This window comes from Ascaphus truei, chromosome 2 (assembly GCF_040206685.1).
Source record: "Ascaphus truei isolate aAscTru1 chromosome 2, aAscTru1.hap1, whole genome shotgun sequence".
NCBI classification, from domain to species: domain Eukaryota; kingdom Metazoa; phylum Chordata; class Amphibia; order Anura; family Ascaphidae; genus Ascaphus; species Ascaphus truei.
The window spans coordinates 84,178,240-84,202,188 of NC_134484.1; the positions used below are offsets into that span (position 1 = coordinate 84,178,240).

Below are 23,949 nucleotides of genomic sequence, written 5' to 3' on the forward strand. Positions count from 1 at the left end.
TTTTAGATGTTCTGTTTCACAGGGAGTATCCCTTTTTACAGGGGTTTTTTTTTGTTACTGTTTTAAGTTACATGTAGTAAGCTGTTAACTTTAAACATGTGTTTGTGGTTTTTCTTATATCCTGTCACATACACTCCTTTGAAATGAATTTTTATTACTCCCTATTTATCATCATCTTACATTTTTTTTTCTGATAATAATGAATAACCGTTTATTATCTAAACCAAGCCTTTGTTATGTAGTGTGCCTTTCTTGAAATTATCTTTTTTTCTTGGCAAAACAACATTTTTTTTAGGGTATCGTGGATGCTTGTTTACTTATCATTGCCTATATGTTTAGATATGACCTTTTCCCACAACTATTAATGGCAAACATGTTTTTCACAGAGTTTGTCAAAAACTAAATAAAAAAAAGAGACAAATCAAAGAGACTGCAGCATAATGAGACTGGTAATGAGGTCACCTATGGCTGTACAGATACACAGGTAGACAGGTAAAAATAACATGGGTGGGATCAATATTAATATACAATAACAAGCACCCTCTGGTTCATATTTCTTGCCTGTCTATGTTTCCACAAGCCTCTTTTTATGAAAACCGATAGCATGCCTTGGGCCCTCGGACAAAAAAAAATATTTCTTGCAAGCTCTTTCTAGTTTCCAGGGCAGGGGCTGTCTCACTTAACACGTCACAACTTGCTCAACTTGTTTCTCTGCCGGCTTGTACAAATACCTGAGCCCCCTACCTGATGTGCTATGCTCCAGTTAGCCAGACTTTCTGGCTAGTTAGGCTAGACTTTCTTCAAGAGCAAGATCACTTCTAATCCGAGTCATTTCAGAGCTTGTATTTTGAAATGACGGCCTTCAAAGGAATATGGACCAGGCAGTTCTGGACTTCCATGGCTGCGGAGTTTTTGGCAGTTTTTCTTTTTTTGGTAGTTAGTTTAGGATCAACCGCAGGGCTGGACTCCCCTGGTCCCAGCAATACACACATTGCCTTTTGCTTTGGACTAAGTATTGCCATATTAATTCATTGCTTTGGGCATATTTGTGAAGCCTATTTGAACCCAGCCGTAGCTATGGGTATGATTTGTACAAGGAAGATCTCAGTAGCCAGAGGTATATTTTACATTATTATTCAATGCCTGGCAGCCGTGGCTGGGGCTGGGATTGTAGCTCTGATAACACCACATGACAAATGGCCAGTTGGAATTACTAAGGTATGTACAATATGCTCTGTTAAATAGCTCAAATAGAAGCAAAGGGGTTTAAGTACCCTCTGAGCAATATCTTTTCTCTCATCTCGTCTTATTTCCTCTATTTGTATTCTAGGAAATGAAACACAAACACCTTTCAGTTATCTCATGTCCCTTGTAAGCATGTGTGATGTCAGGAGAAGTCTCCAGTCTTAAGTTTCAATTCAATGTTAAATTAGCTTATTTGGTAAATGAATGTATAAATGAAGAGATGAATTTTTAATGTGTGCACAAGTCTGCTTAATTTTAATGGGAGCATCTTCCATGTACCTTGTGATACTCAAATACTGCAATTAGGAGAGCAGCTTTATCAATGTGTAAAGCCTTATTATTTTTCAGCTGCATGAGTGTTGTAAGAATTTTCATTGTGTCAAATGTTCTCTTTTTTAATAGACAGTGGATCTGCTTTATGTTAATTATTGTATTTCTCTAAATAAAGCAGCACAGGTTTCATATTTTATTTCCCCAATAAATGTATTGCAAAATGACATTTCTAAATATCAGAAAATGAAAAACAGTATATGGGCAGGAGGGCAGAAACTGTTTTTTTTTTTTAACGGGGGTGCTGTACATACAAAATACGTAACATGCCTACATGTATAAACGTAGGTGGGCTGCGGCCCCCCCACACCCCAATCCCAGCCCCACGTATATGGGTCAAATATCACACTATCATACACATGATGCAGATGTGTTTTTCAGAATAAGATACAATAAATCCATTTCAGCTTCTTAGTACAAAGCCATGCCTACAGTGTACTAACATTGAGTGCTTATCATATGAGGGAGCCTTTTCTGATCCTTCTGGGATCTACACTGTAATATACAAAGCCATGCCACAATCTTGATCATATCCCTGGCTTCCTGGATCGAGGTTTAAAGTCAGCGTTTGTTTTTGTGGCTCTAAAATGTTGCCGGCAGCACCATGAGAAAAGTTTCTAACAGCATTCCGGTTTAAAACCAGAGACAGCACATAAAACACAGACAAAGCTCAGTTTTAGCACATCCAGTGAAAATCATACACGGTACAGTGCCTAAATATATATGTATAAATAATTATTTATACATATATATTTAGGCACTGTACCGTGTGTGATTTTCACTGGATGTGCTAAAACTGAGCCTTGTCTGTGTTTTATGTTCTGTCTCTGGTTTTAAATATATATTGCCATGCTCAGTAGCACTCCTCTGTGACACTCATATGCTTATATATATGTTGTGGTTATTTTGGGGGTTCAATAGGAGCTTGTTAGGTGTCCAGTATATTTAACAGCATTCCGGGCCAGATTACTGGGAAACTCGCTGTACTTTCACCTGTATGAGTAGCTTGTAAGTTGGTGATATCCGTGCACGAAATCCCAAAATAGATGCTCTATATCAGTTGTAGCCAACTCCAGTCTTCAAGAGCTACCAACAGGTGAGGTTTTCAGGATATCGCTGCTTCAGCACAGGTGGCTCAGTCTTTGATTGAGTCGCCTGTGCTGAAGCAGGTATATCCTGAAAACCTCACCTACCGTACACACACAAAAACAGTTGCTTGAGACTTCTTCACCCATCCAGAGCACTTTATAACAACGTTTACGCATACATTTGCTCACTGTATCACTTTACATTGGGACTGATATGCATGTCAATGAAAAAAAACGTTGAAAAATAATTAGACAAAAACATTCCTAACGCATTCATAGCACAATAACGTGTTACATATTTTATCAGCATGCTTTAAACCAAATACAGTGAAGAAAGCAGTATACTGGGACATTTTGATTAACATATACATATACAGCGATTTACAAAAAGGCTAAGATAGCAGGATTCCCACTTTAAAGTATATTCTTTCAGGGAAAAAAGTTAACATGTTTGTGTTGAACCATTTATTTTTTATACATTGTTATTTTATTTCTTTACCAGGAGCATCCGACTGTTTCTCATGGCCAGGCACTTCTTGTGGAAACTATCATCACTTTCCAGCTGGTCTTCACAATTTTTGCTTCTTGTGACAAGAAACGGAAGGACATCAAGGTCCCCATTCCCCTTATTATTGGGCTTTCTGTTACAATTGGACACCTTTTTGCAGTAAGTTTCAAACACGAAGTGAATTCTTAACATCTAAAATGACTTTAGAGTCTGATGTGGTTAGCCTATGTTACTCTATGTGCTTGCAAAGTCATGTGACTCCACCCAACATGAATGTGAAATAATATTACTCATGCTGGGTGGAATGTCTTCTTAGAATTTCCACTGCATTATCAGTCTTATCTAAACACACTCAGATTCTAGTGGTTGTATTAATTCTGCTGGTGTAGACTTTGTGACACTTTAGATAGACTAGTACTGTACTTTATTACTTCATATTTGCCTCTAGTATTGGCCAGGGTTAAAATAAATAAATAAACAGGCCAAACACAGCAAGCTGCAAAACTGGCAATTCATATACAGAATATAACACAATTCTGCTGTCTCACTACTTGAGCTTCAGACTCAGGTAAATACTGGGAGTGTTGTGAGTAAAATGACCAAAGTCAATAGCAAGTAAAAATACCACTTGTGGTGCATTTGCATGTCTCAGACAGGTCTGCAATCCTCTTGTTTCCTTTTATCACTTGGCAAACGGTGCTTCCACTGCAGCCAGGGATTCTGGGTAATGTTATGCAAATGAACACTCACAGTGAGCCACTCTTTCCTTCTTTATCCATTTTAACATGGAACCCTATAAGATATTCAGCACAGTTTGGGTTAAAGAAGTGAAGCCTAAGGCTTATTTAGTTCCATGTTAAAATGGATTAAGAAGTAACGAGTGACGCACTGGGCTCATTTGCATGTCATTACCCAGGATCTAACCAAGTAAATAGCTCTGCTACTTTGCCATGTTTTTATTTTGTCTGCCTGGTTACATTTCTTTTAACATGAAAATATGGTAAAAACATCACGAGCGCAACAATATTTCACCTATGTGGTCTTTATCTTTAAGTTAAAAAAAAAGAAAAAAGAGTCTTTATAATTATTGCTCTTGAATTAAAGAACAAAAGTAGAACACAGAGCGATCTTAGTCCCGTTGCTCTAGATGAGTCAACGATGCAGCCCTGGAGCTCTGCTTCCCATTAGAAACCAGGAAGGATTACACAGGCCCCATTCTCTGTTACGTCTACTTCAGAAATAAAGGAAGGGGAAGATGCTGGTTAAAGCAGATATAGAAAAGTGGGTGCTCAAAAGTGTCCGGAATGTACACTGTCCTTAAAAGTATAAATACAGGCTCTGGAGTAATGCTCTATTATGGAGTGGCTCTGAATAATAGCAGAAATGACAAACCAGCCAGTTGATAATAAAGTGTTTCCTGAAGTGAACCAACAAGATGAAAAATAAATCCACTTGTAGTTAACTCATTGGAGTCAAACTAAATTAAAACTGGTATTGCACACATTGTCAATAATAAGAAATGAAGTAGATTGCTTTCCCACTCCTGAGCCTCCAAGAGACCTGATGGCGTGTCCAGCCGCTGATATGATGATCCAATGTAGAGAAAAAGAAAAAACAGCAGCGCACTGCCAGGGAGCCAGGTGGTTACAAAGAAATAAATGTATTAATCAATATAACATCCCTCACAGGGGTAGTGCCACCCTCCTACGCGTTTCGTGTTAAAGGACCATTGGTCCGTAACGCGTGGGAGCATGGCACTACCCCTGTGGGTGATGTTATATTGATTAATAAATGTAATTCTTTTTAACCACCTGGCTCCCTGGCAGTGCTCTGCGGTTTTGTATTTTTTTTATTTTTCTCTGCTTGTTAAAGCATCAACAAATATGTGCAATGAACACACCGGAAGAGGTGATGCAATACAGGAGAGCAGTTTCATTTTCAGAAAAGGAACGTTAAGACTTTTCCTAAACATGGAGTACAGTTTTACACACAAGCACCAGTATTGTAAAACAGCAATATTACGTTTAGAGGAACTCTAAAGAGTGAAAAATAGCTGCCATGTGGAAACCATATGATCTTGACGTCTAGAGAAAAAGAAATAACCCCACTCCTTGTTAATTAAAAATAGCTCAAGTCACAGTAGCGTGCAACCTAATACCATGTACGTCCTTGGCACCGCCCTGATGACATAATAAATGACTAGCTTAGACTTTTTTTAAGGGAGAGGATTGAACCAGGTTGATCACAACCAATGACTGATCTTGCCTGTCATTGGTACTGTATAATGATTCAGATGTTAGAAAAGTATATTTTCTACCATTTTCTAATCAATAGAATGTATCATGTGGGGGTACATTACCATTCAAATTATACCAATATTAATGATGCTCTCACTGAACCAGGTAGTGTGCAAGAAATCCTATTATATCAATGTTTATTATATCAAGGTTTGATCACTTCATTTACTTTTCCCATTAACCTTTCACTGACTGTTGTTGACTCCTGGTGCTTCTTTGCAAGCTGCTTTCTTGCAAGCTGTGTTCAGCTTTTACTGTACCATTGCCCACAGTTTCTTGTGGTACTACTGGCATTGACTTGAGTGGATTCTTGCTGCCCTGCTATTAGCTGTTTAGCTGTATTTAGCCTACACTGTATGTTTGCTATCTATTTTCAGGGGTGTCTGATTTGACCAGTTATAGGGGAAGGGAGGCTTAGGGAAGTACCTCTCGGTCCTTTTGGACCAGGGGGAATGGGCCAGATGAAGAGGTAGGCCCTCGAAACGTTGCCCCCCTAGCATACTTTCCGTTCTCCGTTTTTTGTGTATATTCCTTGTGTTTCATGTTTTTTCCCCTTTTCCTTCCCCCCCCCCCCACCCCTCACTTTGTGACATGCCCATTTGTGATACTGGTTTCTGCAAACACATTTGATTTATTTCTGGTTCGTTTTATTATTAAATGTTTATTCTGCATTACAACTGTTTTCATCATTTAGCTATTAGACAGTGAGTGCTGGTACTTACGTAGATTTGTTGTTACTATTATATCAATAATCAAAAAGAGAGAGATAATAAAAAATAACTCAGAAGAAGTAAAAGAGGAAGAAAAAAAGGACATTCTAACTTGAAATAGAAAGGAGTATGCAATGGCACTCTTTAATAACTCCCATAAAAACAAAGAATTCCAAAAAAATAGTAATAAAACACCTGAAACTGGTACCAGTAACATACTGTATCCCGCTATTATATTACACTAGAAAATATCCACTATGGCACAGAATTCATAATATAATACAATACAAATATGAAGTGATATCAATATGGGAATTACTACATCTATTGATGAAATGTAAAGAGAAGAAGTCACGGGAGATAAGTAGTATGGCGGCTATAACGCTATTCTCAGAGAAGGAGCACTCAAAATTCAGCGCTGATTAATATGTATAAGTTATGTTGCAATGAAAAGGGAAAATAATGGATGCCAATTCCTATTCCTGTAGATAACTACAACTCTTTAGAATACGTGCTGCATGCACTGTGGAACCAGTGTGTTGTATCGCTCGTATTATTTTTGTAACACATGAAGATATTGTCCTTCTGGAAAGTTCACAAATTACCACGGTTTTTCTATTCAGTCAATTTTTTTTGACTGTGATATCCTCTCTGTACATTTCATAAATAGATTGAAAAATTCCCATATTGATATCACTTCATATTTGCATTGTATTATATTATGAATGATGTGTAATAGTGAGTATTTTCTAGGGTAATATAATAGTGGGATATGTTACTGGTACCAGTTTCAGGTGTTTTATAACATTTACAATATCTATATGTGTGAAATAAAAGACTGCTTATGAATTTTTCAATCTATCTTTAGTATTTGGTAACAAACATGGTACAGTATTTGTTTGTGGGTGTTATTAAAGAGTACCATTGCATATGCCTTTCTTTTACCATTTGTAATGTCCTTTTTTCTACTTTTATTAATTTTTCCTTTACGTCGTCTTGTGTTCTTTCTTTCTCTGTTTTTGATTAATGATTCAGATGTTCCCAGACCTCTTTGCATCTCTAATAGCGAGAGAGCAAGCACTTCTAACATTTTCAAACTAAGTATGTCAACATAAAATGTTTGCAAGTAATAAAAAAAAAAAAGTGTACACTGTTTTAAGCGGCACAAGTAATCTACTGGAGGATAAATTATTGGAGCCAAGAGGCAATTGCCTCATAGTTACACAACTCCTTAGTGCAGTCTTGAATTATGTAAAGTCAAAGTGCATTCTGATTCAAAAGTATCAATAGCATCAATATTTTAACATTGCTTTATTGATATAGATTTGTAGTCACATACAGTACTATACACTATGGACTTAGAATTACAGAGCACGAGGGATCCCGGTCAGGATGCTAGAAATATTACTAGTCTGTCTTTTTTTTGTGTGTGGAGGGTCTGTTTTTACAAATGGTGTCTGTTTTGCGCCAGAATTATGTGTGGAATCTTCCACTCCAAAGACCAAATGTTATCCCTTACTCCTTTTGGGAGTGTTTCTCATATCATTATTAGCTAATATATAAGGGCATGATAAAACCGGGCTCCTGCTCAGACACAGATTACAGTCTATTTTCACAGGATACTGAGTATTTTTCTCACTTTTAATAGTGATTAAATCTCAATTGATTGGAAAACAGCTTATTTTTGTAGTCTGCTAAGTAAGACTACCCCTTGAAAGATCTCAACTCTCTGAACACCTCTGCACCCTCTCCCATAATCCACCTATTCTAGTACCATTAAACCACCCCCCAAAAACAGCATTTCATAAATTTGACAGACATCTATCTACCTTCATTTGTAAAGGGAAAGTGCATCAGAAAGCTGCCAATTTAAGATAATCCTATTTATTATACAGTGTCACATCTTTTAAGGAGGAGGTGTTACATTTCTCACCTCCCCCAAAACGTAATGTTCAATGTATTTAAAAAAAAAAAATATGTTTTGACAGTTCTCTACCGCTAATATTTCTTGCTCTGCTTCATACAGTTGTGTCCTTACCTTTTGTAATAGTATGTGTGAACATGGTAACATCATGTATGATATCTTATTATGTTATTGTCTCTCAACCCTATTTTAACGCAATGCAGAAAATGTATGTGCTTTAAATACATATATAAGCTAATAACGCACATTTGTTCTAATTATAAACGCCATGGATATTCTCCGTTATTCTCTTCGCTAGATTCCATATACTGGTGCCAGCATGAATCCAGCAAGATCATTTGGAACAAGTGTTATTTTTAATGACTGGCACAATCACTGGGTAAGTGTGCAAAGTTAACATTTAGTGTGGCATTTAAGGATGTGAGATACTGTATTTATGTGCAATCAACTCTACAGGTAAAAAAATATCAAGCTGAGGTCTACTCGCCAAGTGTGAAAACCTTCATAGATCTTTAATTGGCACTCACATGAAATGCTGTGCAAGACTGGTAACGGCTATTGCACCACCTAGCTTGGGTACAGACAGATAATAATAATAAAAAAGATACATAGGGAATCCGCAGCACTCACTGGTAATTAACAAAAATAAAAGGTTTCATTCATCTGACAAGAATCAAGGGTAAAAAACAAGAATAATGGAGCGACGTTTCGGATCTCCAGGCCCTAGGGGTTCTGATAAAGGACCGGGAGGTCCAAAAAGTCGCTCCATTCTTTTTTTTTTGACCCCTGATGCTTGTCAGATGAATGAAACCTTTTATTTTTGATAATTACCAGTGAGTGCTGCGGATTCTCTATTTGCTGCTGGATGGTAATCCTGGCTGCACTGCAAGCACCCTGAATCAAAAAGATACGTTATTTGTCCTACCTTTGCCCACTTTGAGTGCCCTGAACATATTGTGTTTTGTATATATATTATATACACACACACACACATGATTTGATGGCAACTTAGGCTGACAATGTTTCTTTCTGCTGTAATACCTCTGATCCTATTTGATCCTTGGCTTTCTTTCATATTTAGGCTAGCCTTATATTTATCCCAAGCATATTTGAATTTGCGCTCTGTATTAGCCCCCGTCCCCTCCATTGGGAGGCTATTCCAAATCCACCATCCTTTTCGTGAAGTACGTAGTACTTTCTCACAACAAACTATTTGAAAGTTTCAATCATACCCCCCTTCTCCATTCTATTCCCTAATCTGTACATGTTGGGGTTCTGTAGTCTTTCCTGATCAGTCTTATGCTGTAGCTCAGGGGTGGGCAACCTATTTTTCAATGTAGCCACAAGTTTGGCGAATTAGAAGTGAAAATAGCCACAACGTGTAAAAATTGAGGTTTTGTGTTGTGCATGCGAAAATTTGTTATTTCTCCTCCGCTCGTCCCCTCAGCACTAGTGCCGCCGCCGGCGTACTCGCACTTGTCGGGAGGGGGTGGGGAGGGGGAGAGGGGCGCGAGGGGACTCTCACTTGCCCCAACGCTTCCCATTACAATGGGAAACAACTAGTAGTACTCAATTCGCCACACTTTGACTGCCAATTAACTAGTTCAATTTATTAGGGGGCTCTGAATAGGGAAGTGCTTGTCAACCAAGTGTTTTCTTTACCCTGTGCATATTTTGTCCTTATCAGAGAGATGATAAAGATAAGGGGAGAGGGGGCTGTGTGTGACGGCAAGTACTTGCTGTGCACACAGTAACAACAGACAAAAGGGAAAGGAAATCAACCCCAACCATTAGCTCATAATGTTTTTAAATTAATCCTTATTGGTGTCAGATTTGGGTAAAAAACAAAACAACAAAAAAACATCAATCACCTAGGTTTAACCCTTTAAACATGAAACTTGAAAGTTATAATAAACCTGAGGGGGGAAGAGATAGAGAGAGGGGGAAGAGAGAGAGGGGGAGGAGAGAGAGAGGAGGGGGGTGAGAGAGGGGAGAGAGAGGGAGAGGGGAGAGAGGACGCACGCACCAGCACGCACACACCTGCACACACCAACACACACACCAGCACACACACACCAGCACACACACACACACACACCAGCACACACACACACACACACCAGCACACACACACACACACCAGCACACACACACACCAGCACACACACACACCAGCACACACACACCAGCACACACACACCAGCACACACACACCAGCACACACACACCAGCACAGTGTTGGCTACTATATTCTTGAGCTCCATTGGTCGGTCTGGCCAGGGGCTCCGAGCCTCGGGCGGCCACTCACTCTCTCCCAGAGTACCAGATACCTGCTGCCAATGACAAGTCCCGCCCACACCACCCAATCAGCTCTCCCCAGCGCCCCCGGACTCGCACCCGGTTGGCTGGTGTTTCGAATAGCACACACTTTCCTGTCCCCGCAGCCCCGATTACCTTCAGTGCTGGGTGAGGGAAAAGGCGAAGCTCGCAGGGCTCGCTTGCTGATTGGAAGGAGAGTCAGGTAGGTGGGCTTGTGGCTCAAATGTGGAACCTGATTGGTGCTTCAGGATTTCATTATACACCCTCCTCACTCTGTGTCCTGAACCTATGCAACGGCCATGTTGTGGTTGGCATCGCGCTGAGTTGGAATGGCAGCGCTGAACAAGCGCTTGGCAGGAAGAGTCGCGCGGGGGGGGTCGCTCTTGACACACTTCGCCACACTTTGACTGCCAATTCGCCACAAGTGGCGAATGGCGACAGGGTTGCCCACCCTGGCTGTAGCTCATGCACCATTTTAGTAGCCCTTTTTTGCACAATCTCCAATTTATGAATGTCCTCACAGAGATATGTAGGGTCTCCAGAACTGAGCACAGGACTTGACATAAGGTCTTAACAATGACCTAAAATACCTCTCCCTATACAACTTAACATCCTGCCAGCTTTCTGCATTGCTTTGTTACTGTACATTGCTTTCCTATGTTTAAATCAGCTAAAGTAATGAGTCCCAAGGCCCTTTTCCTCTGCAGTAGTTGACATTACAATGCCATTAATTCTGTATTCTGCTTTTTTTGTTTGTGTTTTGTGACCCAAGTCACACTTTTGCACTTTTTGGCATGACATTGCAGTTGCCACCCTCTTAACCATACCTCGAATCTACCTAAATCATTAATCATTTCGTTAATCCCTGGCGTGTCAACCCTGTTGCGGATCTTTGTGTCATCTGCAAAAAGTCAGATATTCCCTTCAAGACCATTTGGAATGTCAATAACAAAGATATTAAAGAGCACATGTTATAGTACAAATCCCATGAGGTTCTCCACTGGCCATCATCCCCTCCTCCCAATGTACTCCTTTTTACCACAACTCCCGGTCACCTATCCTTCAATCAATGTCCTATTCATTCAGCCATCTTAGAATCCAGTACCAAGCATTGCAACCTGTTTATCAGACTTCTACTGTATGCAGATAGTGTCAAGGGCCCTACTAAAATCTGCTGCTCCACCCTGATCTATTACCTTAGTTAGCCAATCCTAAAAATGAATGAGGTTTGTTTAATCCTTTTTTCCACCATAAACCCATGCTGCCTGGGATCCTGTAAGATGCTGGAATTTAGATTGTCAATAATTCTCTTTCAACAACGTTTCCTTTAATTTCCCTACTACTGACCTCAGGCTCACTGGTCTGTAGCCAACTACCTCTGCCCTACTGTACTTCCGCTTTTGTGAAGTGGGACTGTTGTTTGCGATTCTCTAGTCTTACATTTAACAAGGCCCCATCAAAAATGAAACAATTTAGAATAAGTCAAGTATTATTACCATTTTCAAATTAATGTTATAAGCAAATCACAACTGCTTATATCTTGCATGCAAGTCAGTGTCAATTAAATCATTGAGTATATCCTTATCCACTAAGTATTCTTGCTTCAGCAGCAGCAACACTTTGCTTATCTTTATCAGAGCAATTTACGAACACTGTTCTATCATTTGTCACACACTGTTTCTTCCTAACTCTGCAAATGACAGTAAATAAATATGATTTACACCGATTTGAAAGATAATCTGCATTTTTTCCCTCAGGTATACTGGCTTGGTCCCATGATGGGTGGTATCCTCGCCAGCTTTATATACGAGTACCTGTTCTGTCCTGATCCAGAAATTAAACTCAAGTTGCAGGTGAATTTTCAGAAACCCCAAAACGAAGAAGAATCCGTACAACTGACTGTGCGGCCTGGAAGTGAATACAACAAATTAGAGACCTCAGCGTAAATCTAATCACACTATCTTTGGTTTCCACATTGTGAGACTTTGTTACCAAGCAAGACTTTCCATGAAAATAAGTGTTGTAATTACAATATTAACAATGGTAAGACCAGCTAATCCCTTTCAAGTGACTGCCGTCATTTGTCAATACATTAAATGCAGGTCCCTCCATCACTAATAGCGTTCATTATAAATGTATTTATGATTTGTTATCTTGTAATGTATTAGAATAAAAATGATAGGCTTATTGTTTGTTACATTGTAGGCACTGGTAAGTTGTCAAACAATAATGTTACTTCCGTATAGTTGTGTTTACATAAATATATAGCATAAGTGTTCAATGGGAAGTGAAGCTTATTACAATGCACAACCTGTAAACTCAGAACCAAATGCTGCCCAAATACGCTCTGAACACAAGTAGACTATTAGGTGATGCAACTCAAAGGATGATTTAGGTGTATATCTAGAATCATTGCAACATTCAGGATTGTATTATAAAATGCTTTCTCGGACACTCCTGCCCATGATGTATACCAGGGGTGACCAGCTCCAGTCATCAAGGGCCACCAACAGGTCAGGTTTTCAGCATATCCCTACTTCAGCACAGGTGGCTCAGTCATTGACTGAGCTACTGGTTGAGCCACCTTTGCTGAAGCAGGAATATCCTGAAAACCTGACCTGTTGGTGGCCCTTGACGACTGGAGTTGGCCACACCTGTTCTGTACCGTTTGAACTACAGACTAACAAATACCTGATCATTCTTAGAACATGGCTGGAGTCTTGAAATCTTTGAAAAGCAAACACTGGACACTAAAGTTCCTTTAAATAATTGACATTAAAACAGAAACAGCCTAAAGCAATTAAGTGAAGCCTAACAGAAACCTAACAGAGTTTTGAAGTCTATATTGCTTTAAGTGCATTTTTTCTTAATCCTCTAAACGTATTCTGGCACCAGGGAATGCTTGGGAAGAACTCACCATTTCTCAATAGTTGGTTTAGTTAATTCTCCCTTGCAGAGCATCTTGCTTTTCCTCTGCTGTATAAGTGACCATCAATACATTTGTATACTAGCAGGGGGTTTATTTATACATCCTGTGTTTGATGCAGGTCATTTACAGTATCAAAGTCTCCTGGCTGATGTTTCCTCTCCCACCTAAAACGTTTCTCACTCACTGCCCCACACCTCTGGATTGCCCTTCCCCTGAATATCTCTCCACCTTAAAGGCCCATCTTAAAACACAGCTATTTAATGAAGCATGTGGGTAGCTCCCTTAGCTAGTACTATACATATACTCATGCATTTACCATGACACCTTGCAGATGCACTTACCATAACACTGTCCTACTGTCTCTGTAAGTTCTCCCTACTTACCAATTTGGTTGTAAGCCCTTTGGGGCAGGAGTTCCTATTATGTCTCCATTTATTAAGTTACCTGTATTACTACTGCCACTGGTACATGGATGGCACTGTTCAAATAAAGCCATAAATACTGTACATGATAGTGGGTAGTTGTGATAAACCTATAGCTGCAGACATTCATACCACATTTTGAAACCGAGTGCTTTGTCTGTGACAGCACTGTGTACATAAATCCCAAAGTGTTTGACCACGCTGTTAATGAGTAACTAAGGCTAAGGGGCTTATTCCATATGATCCAAAGCAGTTGATCAGGCAGATTTTGGACCATATTCCCCATTTTGATTGAAAACAGCCCGATCAGCCTCTGTGGATCATATGGAATAAGCCCCCCAAAATCTCTTTATTTACCAAAGTGCAAAAGCCGTTATCTACTGTATCATTAACAGTCATGCACCTGAATGAAGGGTAATGACTTTAACACGTTACTGTGTAACTTTGACGGTGCAATAGGAGGCCACACATTTGATGAAAATACAAGATACATACTCTCCATGTCCCTTTTTATTCATCACAGATGGGAAATAATACACAGGTGGGTAAATGTATATTGAGAGATTCGTTTACCAACGCAAGTAACACGTTGACTGCCTTTTAACCCCATTTCCATACACGCATGCTGTTCCCATTTGTCATAAATGCATGAAACCACTAATAAATAAATTTCAGTACAAAAACAGAATGCTAAATATTTATTTACAAATACTGTGCAAATTCTTGATGTAAGTCATTGTGTTCTTCTTGCCATGTGTAGACAATGTGGCTCAAACATGGGCTGAAACTTAGCAACACAATCTTTTTGAATAATATAAATTCTTCTACTCTACCTCCTTTTTGGGGCAATAGCTTGTATACAGTATGTGATTGATTATGGGAAGAGGGGCAACATAGAACGTTGGAATTTGATGTAACCGAGCTGCATGAGCAGGTCTTTCATATTTGATACCAAAAAAAAAATTGGGGTAAGTTTGGGATTTCACTTTTGAAGAAAAAGGTGATGCACTGTGTGCTCATTTGCATGTCATTACCCAGAATCCTTAGCTGCAGTGCAAGCACTATGCTAAGAGATAATGGGGAAAGGCAGGGTTGCAGACCTGTCTTGAGACATGTAGATGTACTTGCAAATGATATTTGTATTTGCTGTACACTTATTTTTAAAAGCTTTTTCTGAAATGTACATATTTCAAAGATGGCTGTTTTTGTTCTGGAGAAGTGCAAGTTGTAGGTTGTGATACGGATCAACATGAAGGGTCTCAGACACATTGGGTCATTTTTACTAAGCGGTACTTTTCTATAAGATAACTGGCACTGGACCCTACTGACCATTAAGGGTACCAGATGGTATCTTATGGAATAGCACTGCTTAGTAAATATGGGCCATTTTTTCCCCTCCAAACAAAGCATTGCATCAAATAAGAGTCACTTCTATGAAACAACCAGCAAAACAGCAGAGAGAGGATTACATCTTGGACTGTAGGCACTCAGTAAGCATTGTGGAGCATTTAGAAGCTACCAGGTCAATAGATTTGCAACAGATGAGTCGAGATAATAGCCAGAATTCATCAAGCTCCGGTGCAGTTTCACACCCAGATCTAGGGGTAACTGCTATTCAAGCCAATGGTACCAGTAATCAAGTCACTTGCAGTTCCCGCCAGATCAGAATGCTATACCCTGTATCGCTGCTTGATGGATCGGCTCCTATGTCTTTTTATTTTGATGTACATTTTCCATTATTTTTAGATGTATGGATGGTGATGTGATATCTGTTGAGAATTTGCCGTTATTGTCATTGTTTGTGATTTTTGCCGTTAAGTAATGTCTTCTGTCTGTAGTAAAATACCTTTGTAATGAAATAAAGTTTATACTGTTATATTTTGGTTAACTATATGTAGCCCTTTTTGTGAACCGGCCGACCCACCCAATATCACATTGGCCCCTCGTGGTCTAACCGGTCCCTTTCCCTGCAACACACCTGCTCTAAGGGACTACTGGTACTGCATAACCTGTGTGGCTCCAGGAGATCTGAGCCTCCGCCAGCTGGGAGCCTGGGGAAACCCTTACCCTTACTTGGTGCAGCGCCTCCACTTACCCAGGATCCCCCGTTAGGAAAGATAGCCCTGAGTAAGAAATACAATGACACTCGTATACGATAAAACAATAACTAACACTTTACTTAACACACACATATAACTCATTACATAACATCACATAACATAACCTGATGCTCTACCCGCATCACCTCAACCCAATGTCTGGTGTTCCCCAACCAAGTGTCCTGTGATCACCCCACACCCAATGTCTCGTAACTCCTACGGAGGTCGTGGGTGACTGCGCAGTCACTATATTAAGCTAGGGCCCAGTTGGTGCACATATATTACTTCAGAGATACCTTCCGAGCACTCCGATGCTCGGGACCGCAACACACTTTCTTCTAAAAGGGTCAGACGTCCGTCTGATCCTATTCCAGGTACTCTGCCGGTGGACCCCAGCGAGGGTCCCACCGCTCCACGGGACTGCAACCGGATCACGGCAACACCAACCGCATGGGAGCCGGAACCGCCTTCCTATCAATACCTACTACTTGAGTGACAGCAACCCTAACCTAGGGCCTGTCCCTGAGGAACCGCAACCTGGGATGGCTTGGGGAAAACTCCTAGGGCCTGTGGACAATAACCGCCCCCCTTCCCCTAGCTACCCAGTCTCAACTGTATCTGCTAATCCTAGCAGCCTAACACACCTGCAGCCAACATTCAGCTTACACTGTCAGCCTGCAGGGATTCACACCGTGCACACACACTGCACGCACTGCGCACAGCACATGCAGCGACACACACCCAGACAGCTGCAATCACACACAGCCACCCGGATCCCGCAGCAATCCCACTGCTAGCACACTGTGCCTCTTTGACAGTGCCCACAGCACTCTCCGCTGTGGCACTACCAAACCAGCACTTCCCACACTCAAGGGTCACATCCCTAGCTAAGGCGTCCCTCCTCAGTCTAAGGCGTCCCTCTTCAGTTACCCCCTACCCTTACCCGGGAATTGGGGCCTGCCTGGGGATCTAGGGAGAACCCTTACCTGATGCAGGAGCCACGCGCTCCCTGCACCCTTCCTACTCCTTCCTCTGCTCTGCCTGACTGACGCATGCAAAGCCCGGGAAATGTATCTATATTCCCGGGCTGAGCTTCCTCCAGCCCTATTGGCCACTAGGGAGCACCTGACCTCTGCCTCCCTAAGCCTCCTGGGAATTGTAGTTCCCAGGGGCTGCCTAATGCATTGGGGCCGCGTGCGCGCTTCCCTCGCGCATGCGCGTACCCCTAATGGCCGCCTCAACCTTCCTATCCTCTTCCCTACTCTCGCGCGATCTCTTCCTGCTCTAGGGAACCCATCGCGCGCTTTTGTCCTACTGCGCATGCGCGAGCTAACGCGCAATGGCGGAGCACTCTCTCCTAGCCGCCGAGCCGGTGGCAACGCGATCGCGGCCCTAGCGACGGCCCGATCGCGTCCCCGGCAACCAGCCTGCACCGCTCCCTGCAATGGCCCCCACCCTCGCGAAGTGCCGGCGGGTCCGTCGCAGCCTCCGGCGGCACCCGCTACCTCACGGCACTCGCGGAGAGGGGCCAGGGATTCAAATTTTACCTCGGGGCTACATATATAAAGTGAATATTGAATAGAGTGTATTGTGTGTCAGTTTGTGTTACTTATTTTAAAGTAAATTAATCAAAGCTACGTTTGTTAGACACCCATAGAGGCCTTTATCAGAGCTCTAGCAACAAAGTGTACGCGCAAAGTTCATCTTTCCTTTCTTGCCTTCAAATACTTTCTGGGCAAACTACCCGCCTATCTGAACAAGCTCCTCACCCCTACCACATGCAGCACTTATCATCTGAGAACTGACTCCAAAATAATGTTCATGGTCCAAAGGCTCAACAAAGTATCCGGCCGCTCCTCCTTCTCTTACCGTGCACCCCAAAACTGGAACAGTCTACCGGAGACTCTCACAGCCACCACCAGTCTAAGTTCTTTCAAAAGTAAAGCTGTCTCACATTTGAATCTGGTCTGTAACTGTTACATACGCCTATAATATATATTATCTCTAACTGTGCATGCAATGTCTTGTATATTATGTATAATACTATTCACTTAATGTAACTATGTATTGTAACCATGTATTTGTCATCATAACTCTTCAAATCTTCAAAATGGCGCAAGAAACCAAGACAGACAAATGTTTAAAGTATATTTACATTTATTTGAAGAAGACATTCATACTGATGCAGCAGTAGTTATTGCCCCTGTTAATTGTTGAGACAAGTAAATGTGTCTTTTCAGGCTGCAGTCGCGTGACGTCAGTGTCACATGAGCTGGTTCAGCCAATTAGGGCGAACCAGCTTTGTGACGCATCCGTGACGCATTTGCCACGTCTCCGATTGCCTCCCCAATCTCCTGCAGACAAGTGCACAGACCGCTGGGGCTGCGGGAGTGTGCATGGTGGTGCGTGCGGGCACGCAAGTACTATAAGCTTAGCCTACAATATCATCTGCAATATCTGTAAATTGTTAAAGTGTTTGTTTGCAAACTAGCAGGGATTGTACATTTGAATGACACTCCCCTAGACTTCTTGAATAAGAAGACTAATGATAAAACTATTTCTGCTTAGCACACAGTGAAGATTGTGTGTCATATTTCCTCTTCGAAAGGAAATGCCTGACTCAGAAAGCAAACAAAAAGCCAAGAGGTGACTCCCTGTTCTCATGCTCAGATAAGCCCAAAGGCAAGCTTTCTAATAGTGTCTAAATTGTCACATATTATCACCCACTGATTCCTACGCCCCTGAAATATGTGAAAGGTGCTACCGTATTGTATCCAGTATCGGATTTCAATTAATGAGTTTAGCTGTGGCACTATCGTCATTCTTCTCTGTTCTTTGGTGTTGTAGTTAAACACAGGTGCATAAAAGAAATACATCATTGTAGATGGGTGAATAATTTGCTCAAATTTGTATGTTGCCGAGAATATGGAGGTTTTTTTTCTTGGTTTTGAATATTCGCAAATTTGTTAGTTAAAAAAAACATAATAAATAAATAAAAAAAGTCGTCACTTTTTTTTGTGAAAAACAAAAGTGAACGTTCAAAAATTTGCTAATTTTTTAAAATCAAATAATAGAAAATTGGAAAATATTAAAATTTAACAAAATGCTTTAAAACTAGATATGAGCAAATGTGTCCAAAAATAATGTAATTTTTTGTAAATTTTGCATTGCTTACAAATGTGAAAGAATTGAACAAAATCACACATTTCAGACATAAGATTTCTTAGTTTCACCAAGCCATTTTAAAGGATTCTAACCCCTAAAATAGGACCTTTGCTGGAGAGTATGGCAAAATCACACAGAAGCTGGTATTAAAGGGTATAGCAGAAGCAACGCCCTTTGGGATTACTAGGGCTTTAAAGGGTTAAATTGTGTCGGCCGCACCGAGTAAAGCCCCTTACATGGTTTTGGGATGACTCAGCATAAGGTTAAGCCCCACCCCTTCTGAATGGAGACATCAGGCTGGGATATAAATAGTAAAGGGGAAGCTTCTGGAACACTGATCCTGGAGGAGATACAGTACAGAGGAGGGATCTGATTGTATATAGTAAGTGTTTATGTAAATAGGATAGGATCTCCTATTTATTGTATGATGCTTACGGAAACAATCCTACCGTTTAGATAGTGGCCTTATGAATGGTTCATTGCTGCTCTCTGGGTTCATATGGCAGCAGCCTATGCCCTGAGGGGGCGCCACAGTGCACAGCCCCAGGGTATAGTTAGACCGGTCCCATGGGAAGTTCTATAGCTGGCTCCATTCACTACAGGTCGTCACGAGGTGGCAGTGCTCATAAGACGGACACTGATCACCAACAGAGAGCAGCACAAGGCCCGACGGGCCCTAAAGAAACCCTACCCAGGCCGCCCTGAAAATGGCCACATTAGGTAACATAGGGGATCAAGCCTCAGCACCTCCCTAGCGGGCCGAGATAAGGGGTGCTGTGGAAAAAAGGTTCAGACTGCACCAGGGAGAATGCAGTTCTGTCCATAACAAGATCACTGTGTGTTGATGTAACAAAGTTTGAATGAATAAAGTTCCTTTCACCCATCTTTGTTTAACCACGCCCAGCCCGCACGAATCCAGAATCTTCAGCACCAGTTTCTGAGAATTCAGCGTTCGTCTTATCATGCCATTAATAATCATTTTAGGTAGCTGCTACCTCAGAATTGCACCATGATACAGTTTTGTCAGATTATTCAGCTAAACATAACTAATAGGCTGGCCCTATTGACCTGTTCTGTAAATGGCCTAACATGGGCTGTGCAGCAAGCCACAGAGATCATACAATGCGTGTCTACAGTATCCACAAAAGCAACCTCAACTGAATCATTGACATCTGGTGTTTCATTCTAACATCCACTCCTCCACGTCCTGTACTCCACCTATTGCACTAGTGGCCCAACCTTCATTAAGGTGTGGGAGATCATGTCATAGGGGCCTAGTCAGCCTGCCCCACCTCCCTCTGCAACAAAGAGGAAAATATACATTTGTTCTATTACGTGTTTTTCCCCCCTGTAATTGTCAATTATGTGACATGTTATGTTTATATATGTTCAGGTATTGTTCTCACAGTACATAGAAAAAAAAAAAACGTGTACAAGCTCCAGGAGGTCTAGCAAAACTGCCTTTAAAGCAGTAATATATATAGTAATAAAAGGAGTTGACACCGGAAAATAAGGATTGAAGGGCTGTGCAGTAACAGAATGATTGCGGATTAATGGGGGTAACAAGAGGGGAACACAGTGGGGACAGGTAGTTGTGATATGCAATCACTAAGTCCCCGTAGCCCCGGCTAAGCCCGGTGAGGAGTACCATCTACTCACGATGAAACACCGCCTTGATCCCCCTCCTTCCAGCTGCTGCCCTGACGCTGCTGGAGTCACGTTTGCACCAAGTAAAAACTTTGATTTATTTTCTACTACTGTGGACTTACACAAATTTACAAGAAAATTATCTTTAAAAAGATTTTTCAGACAAAAAGAAAGCAATGTTGACTCAGGGGGCATTCTCCGTCAAGAATTATTGGACACCCATACGACAGATACAATTCCTGTTTTTGATATTAATGCTCAATTAACATTCAGAGAGCAATGTCACTTACAAGATTTATCTGAACTGTTATTTGAACAAGAACAAGTATGTGAAGATTCTATGCAGAACTTTTTGGGTAGAAAGGACTCTGGTCTAAAAACACAGTCAACATTCTGTCCTACATTTTTAAGAGGTCATGCTATTGATGTTTTTCAGGCATCAGTACAGAGAGATTTAAGACTTCTGTCACAAGGCATTTCTACTGCCAATTGTAATAGACAACATAATGTTAATCTTACCCATGAACAACGTAATACAGTAAAAAGCATTCAAATTAATTCTGCTATTATAATTAAAAAAGCAGATAAGGGAGGTGCAGTTGTGGTGGTTGATTATGATTACTATGTTAATGAGGCTTAACGTCAGTTGAGTGACCATGATTCTTATGTATTGTTAAAATCAGATCCCACTCTTGCCTTTCTCCGTGAGCTTAATGAGCTCTTAGATTTAGGCAAGATACTACAAGTATTATCAGTTAATGAATTTGAGTTTCTAAGCTGTAAACATCCTGTTGTCCCAATTTTCCATCACCTACCCAAAATTCATAAATCACTTATTGCCCCCCCCCCCCCCAGGAAGACCCATTGTTTCAAGCATTGGGTCTCTTGGTGAAAACTTATCGATTTATGTTGATCACTACCTACAGCCTTTGGTTTCTTCTCTTCCCTCTTATCTTTTGGATACATCCCATGTACTTTCAATTTATTCAGAGTTCACTTGGGCACCTCAATATTTGTGGGTCACACTTGATGTGGCCTCGCTTTATACCAGTTTTTCTCACACACATGGTCTTAATTCTGCACGGTTCTTTTTAGAGACTTATTCTGCACTTTCACCTGCACATATTACTTTTTTACTTGATAGTATTTCTTTTTTACTTACACACAACTATTTCATGTTTGCGGGAAGTTTCTATCTCCAAACACGTGGCACAGCAATGGGAACATGCTTTGCCCCCTCATATGCCAACCTATTTATGGGTTGGTGGGAAGAGAGCAATGTGTTTGGGGATAGGAACCCCTACAGACATCTTATAGTTTCTTATCACCGCTTTATAGATGACCTTATTTTAGTTTGGCAGGGCACTATCACTCAATTACATGCTTTCATTCTTCACCTTAACACTAACCCATTTAATCTTTTCTTCACTTCTCAACACCATCACCATCACATTTTTTACCTTGATCTCTGTTTATATGTTGATTTGGATATGAAGGTTCATACAGACATATACAGGAAACCCAATGCCCGTAATACATTACTACATGCCACTAGTTGCCATGATAAAAACCTATTTAAAGGTATACCTAGGGGCCAATTTCTGCGCATTCGTAGAAACTGTTCAAGCATTGAGGATTTCGAAATTAGATCATTGGAGATGATCGAGAGATTTGAGGCTAGAGGGTATGCTCCTATTATTCTTCAAGAGGCTTATCAAAGTGCCAAACAAGAACCTAGAGACAATTTGATCCAACCAAGAGGTGCTATTTCTAAAAGTAAACGTAATAAAACTTCACAAAAGAGTAAAGAGAACAATCAACTGCCACCTCTCTTTATCACAAGGTTTAGCAACCAGGCTTATGATATTAAAAAGATTATTAAGAAAAATTGGTACATTTTGGCCACTGACCCTTTTCTTAAAGATATGGCTAATTATGATCCAAGAATTGTTTTTCAAAGATCTGAAATAATTGGTAATTTACTATCACTTAGTGTTCCCAGATTGACTTTGAAACCAAGTAAGGGATTTTTCCCAAATTTCATTGGTTGCTATCCCTGTCATCATTGCAAAATGTGTAGATATCTCTTAAAGACCAAGACCTTTTCAGGGTCAGATGATACTAGGGTGTTTAACATTCTGTCATGTATAACTTGCAATACAGATCATGTTATCTATATGCTCATGTGTGGTTGTAACAAACGGTATGTTGGCTTGACCACGAGACCTTTGAAGCAACGCATACTTGAGCATATGAGATTGATCATCAAAAAAGATCAGTTACACCCAGTATCAAAACATTTTGATATCTGCCAGAATGGAAGTTTGACTAACTTCAAATGTGTTGCACTGGAATCTATCAAGCCACACTTTAGGGGGGGAGATAGAAGCAATTTGCTTCACAGACGTGAGGCTTTTTGGATTTTTACACTTAACACCCTAGTACCTAATGGGTTAAACATTGATTGGGATCTTAAATGTTTTTGATAAGTTTTTCATTAATTCTTTAATTTAAGTGGATATTGATTTTTGAAGTGAAACTTCTTTAGTGGCACCTATTCTGATGGGGTAAAACGGGAGAGATGGGGGACGAAATGTGAAACGGCAGCCGTTAACCCCACACGTCCGCTGCCATGGGTATACAAAGATGGCTGGCTCAGAGCTTCCGGTGTGGGTGTAGTTAGATGGCGGAAGCCCCGCAAGTCCTCCGGCTGTGAGAGGAGGAGCCGCTGCTCAGCCTCTCTCCTCCCTACCTCCGCTTCCCCTTCCCTGTGTCCCGCTGACTGAGCGCCGCCGGGGCCGTAGGAGGAGAGGAGCCCCGAGATCATGGAGGCTAACCGGATGATGGCGTCCCTCCTAACGGCCACCAATTCCCCCCACACGCCCGCTGCGCTGTCAGCATATGCCAGCGATGTGCCCTGTCGCCTCTCACGGCTACTGCTCCACTAACACGGGAAGCGGGGGATTTGAGCGTGCCGCTTCCCACGCAGCACTGCCGGAGGGGGGGCCCTCAAGCCCGACCCCCCGCGAGTTCGCAGCTCCAGGGGGGGGGGGGAAATCAGGAGAGAGGGGGCAGGACACAGAAAGAGAGACACACATACACTGACAGACACACACACATACATACACACACACACACACACACACTGACTGACACACACACATACACTGACTGACTGACACACAGACACACACATACACACACACACACACACACACACACATACACACACACACACTGACTGACACACACTGACTGACACACAT

The 23,949-nt window shown here is 41.2% G+C and overlaps 1 protein-coding gene across 1 annotated transcript; it reads left to right on the forward strand.

Annotated features, from left to right (window-relative positions):
* Nucleotides 1-602: 602 nt before the first annotated feature.
* LOC142482385 (aquaporin-4-like) lies at nucleotides 603-15,660 on the forward strand. The gene is made up of 4 exons (XM_075583027.1): nucleotides 603-1,218; nucleotides 3,166-3,330; nucleotides 8,401-8,481; nucleotides 12,179-15,660. The coding sequence occupies exons 1-4, from the start codon at nucleotides 853-855 to the stop codon at nucleotides 12,365-12,367; spliced, it is 801 nt and encodes a 266-aa protein (XP_075439142.1). The 5' UTR covers nucleotides 603-852; the 3' UTR covers nucleotides 12,368-15,660.
* The last annotated feature ends 8,289 nt before the right edge of the window (nucleotides 15,661-23,949 follow it).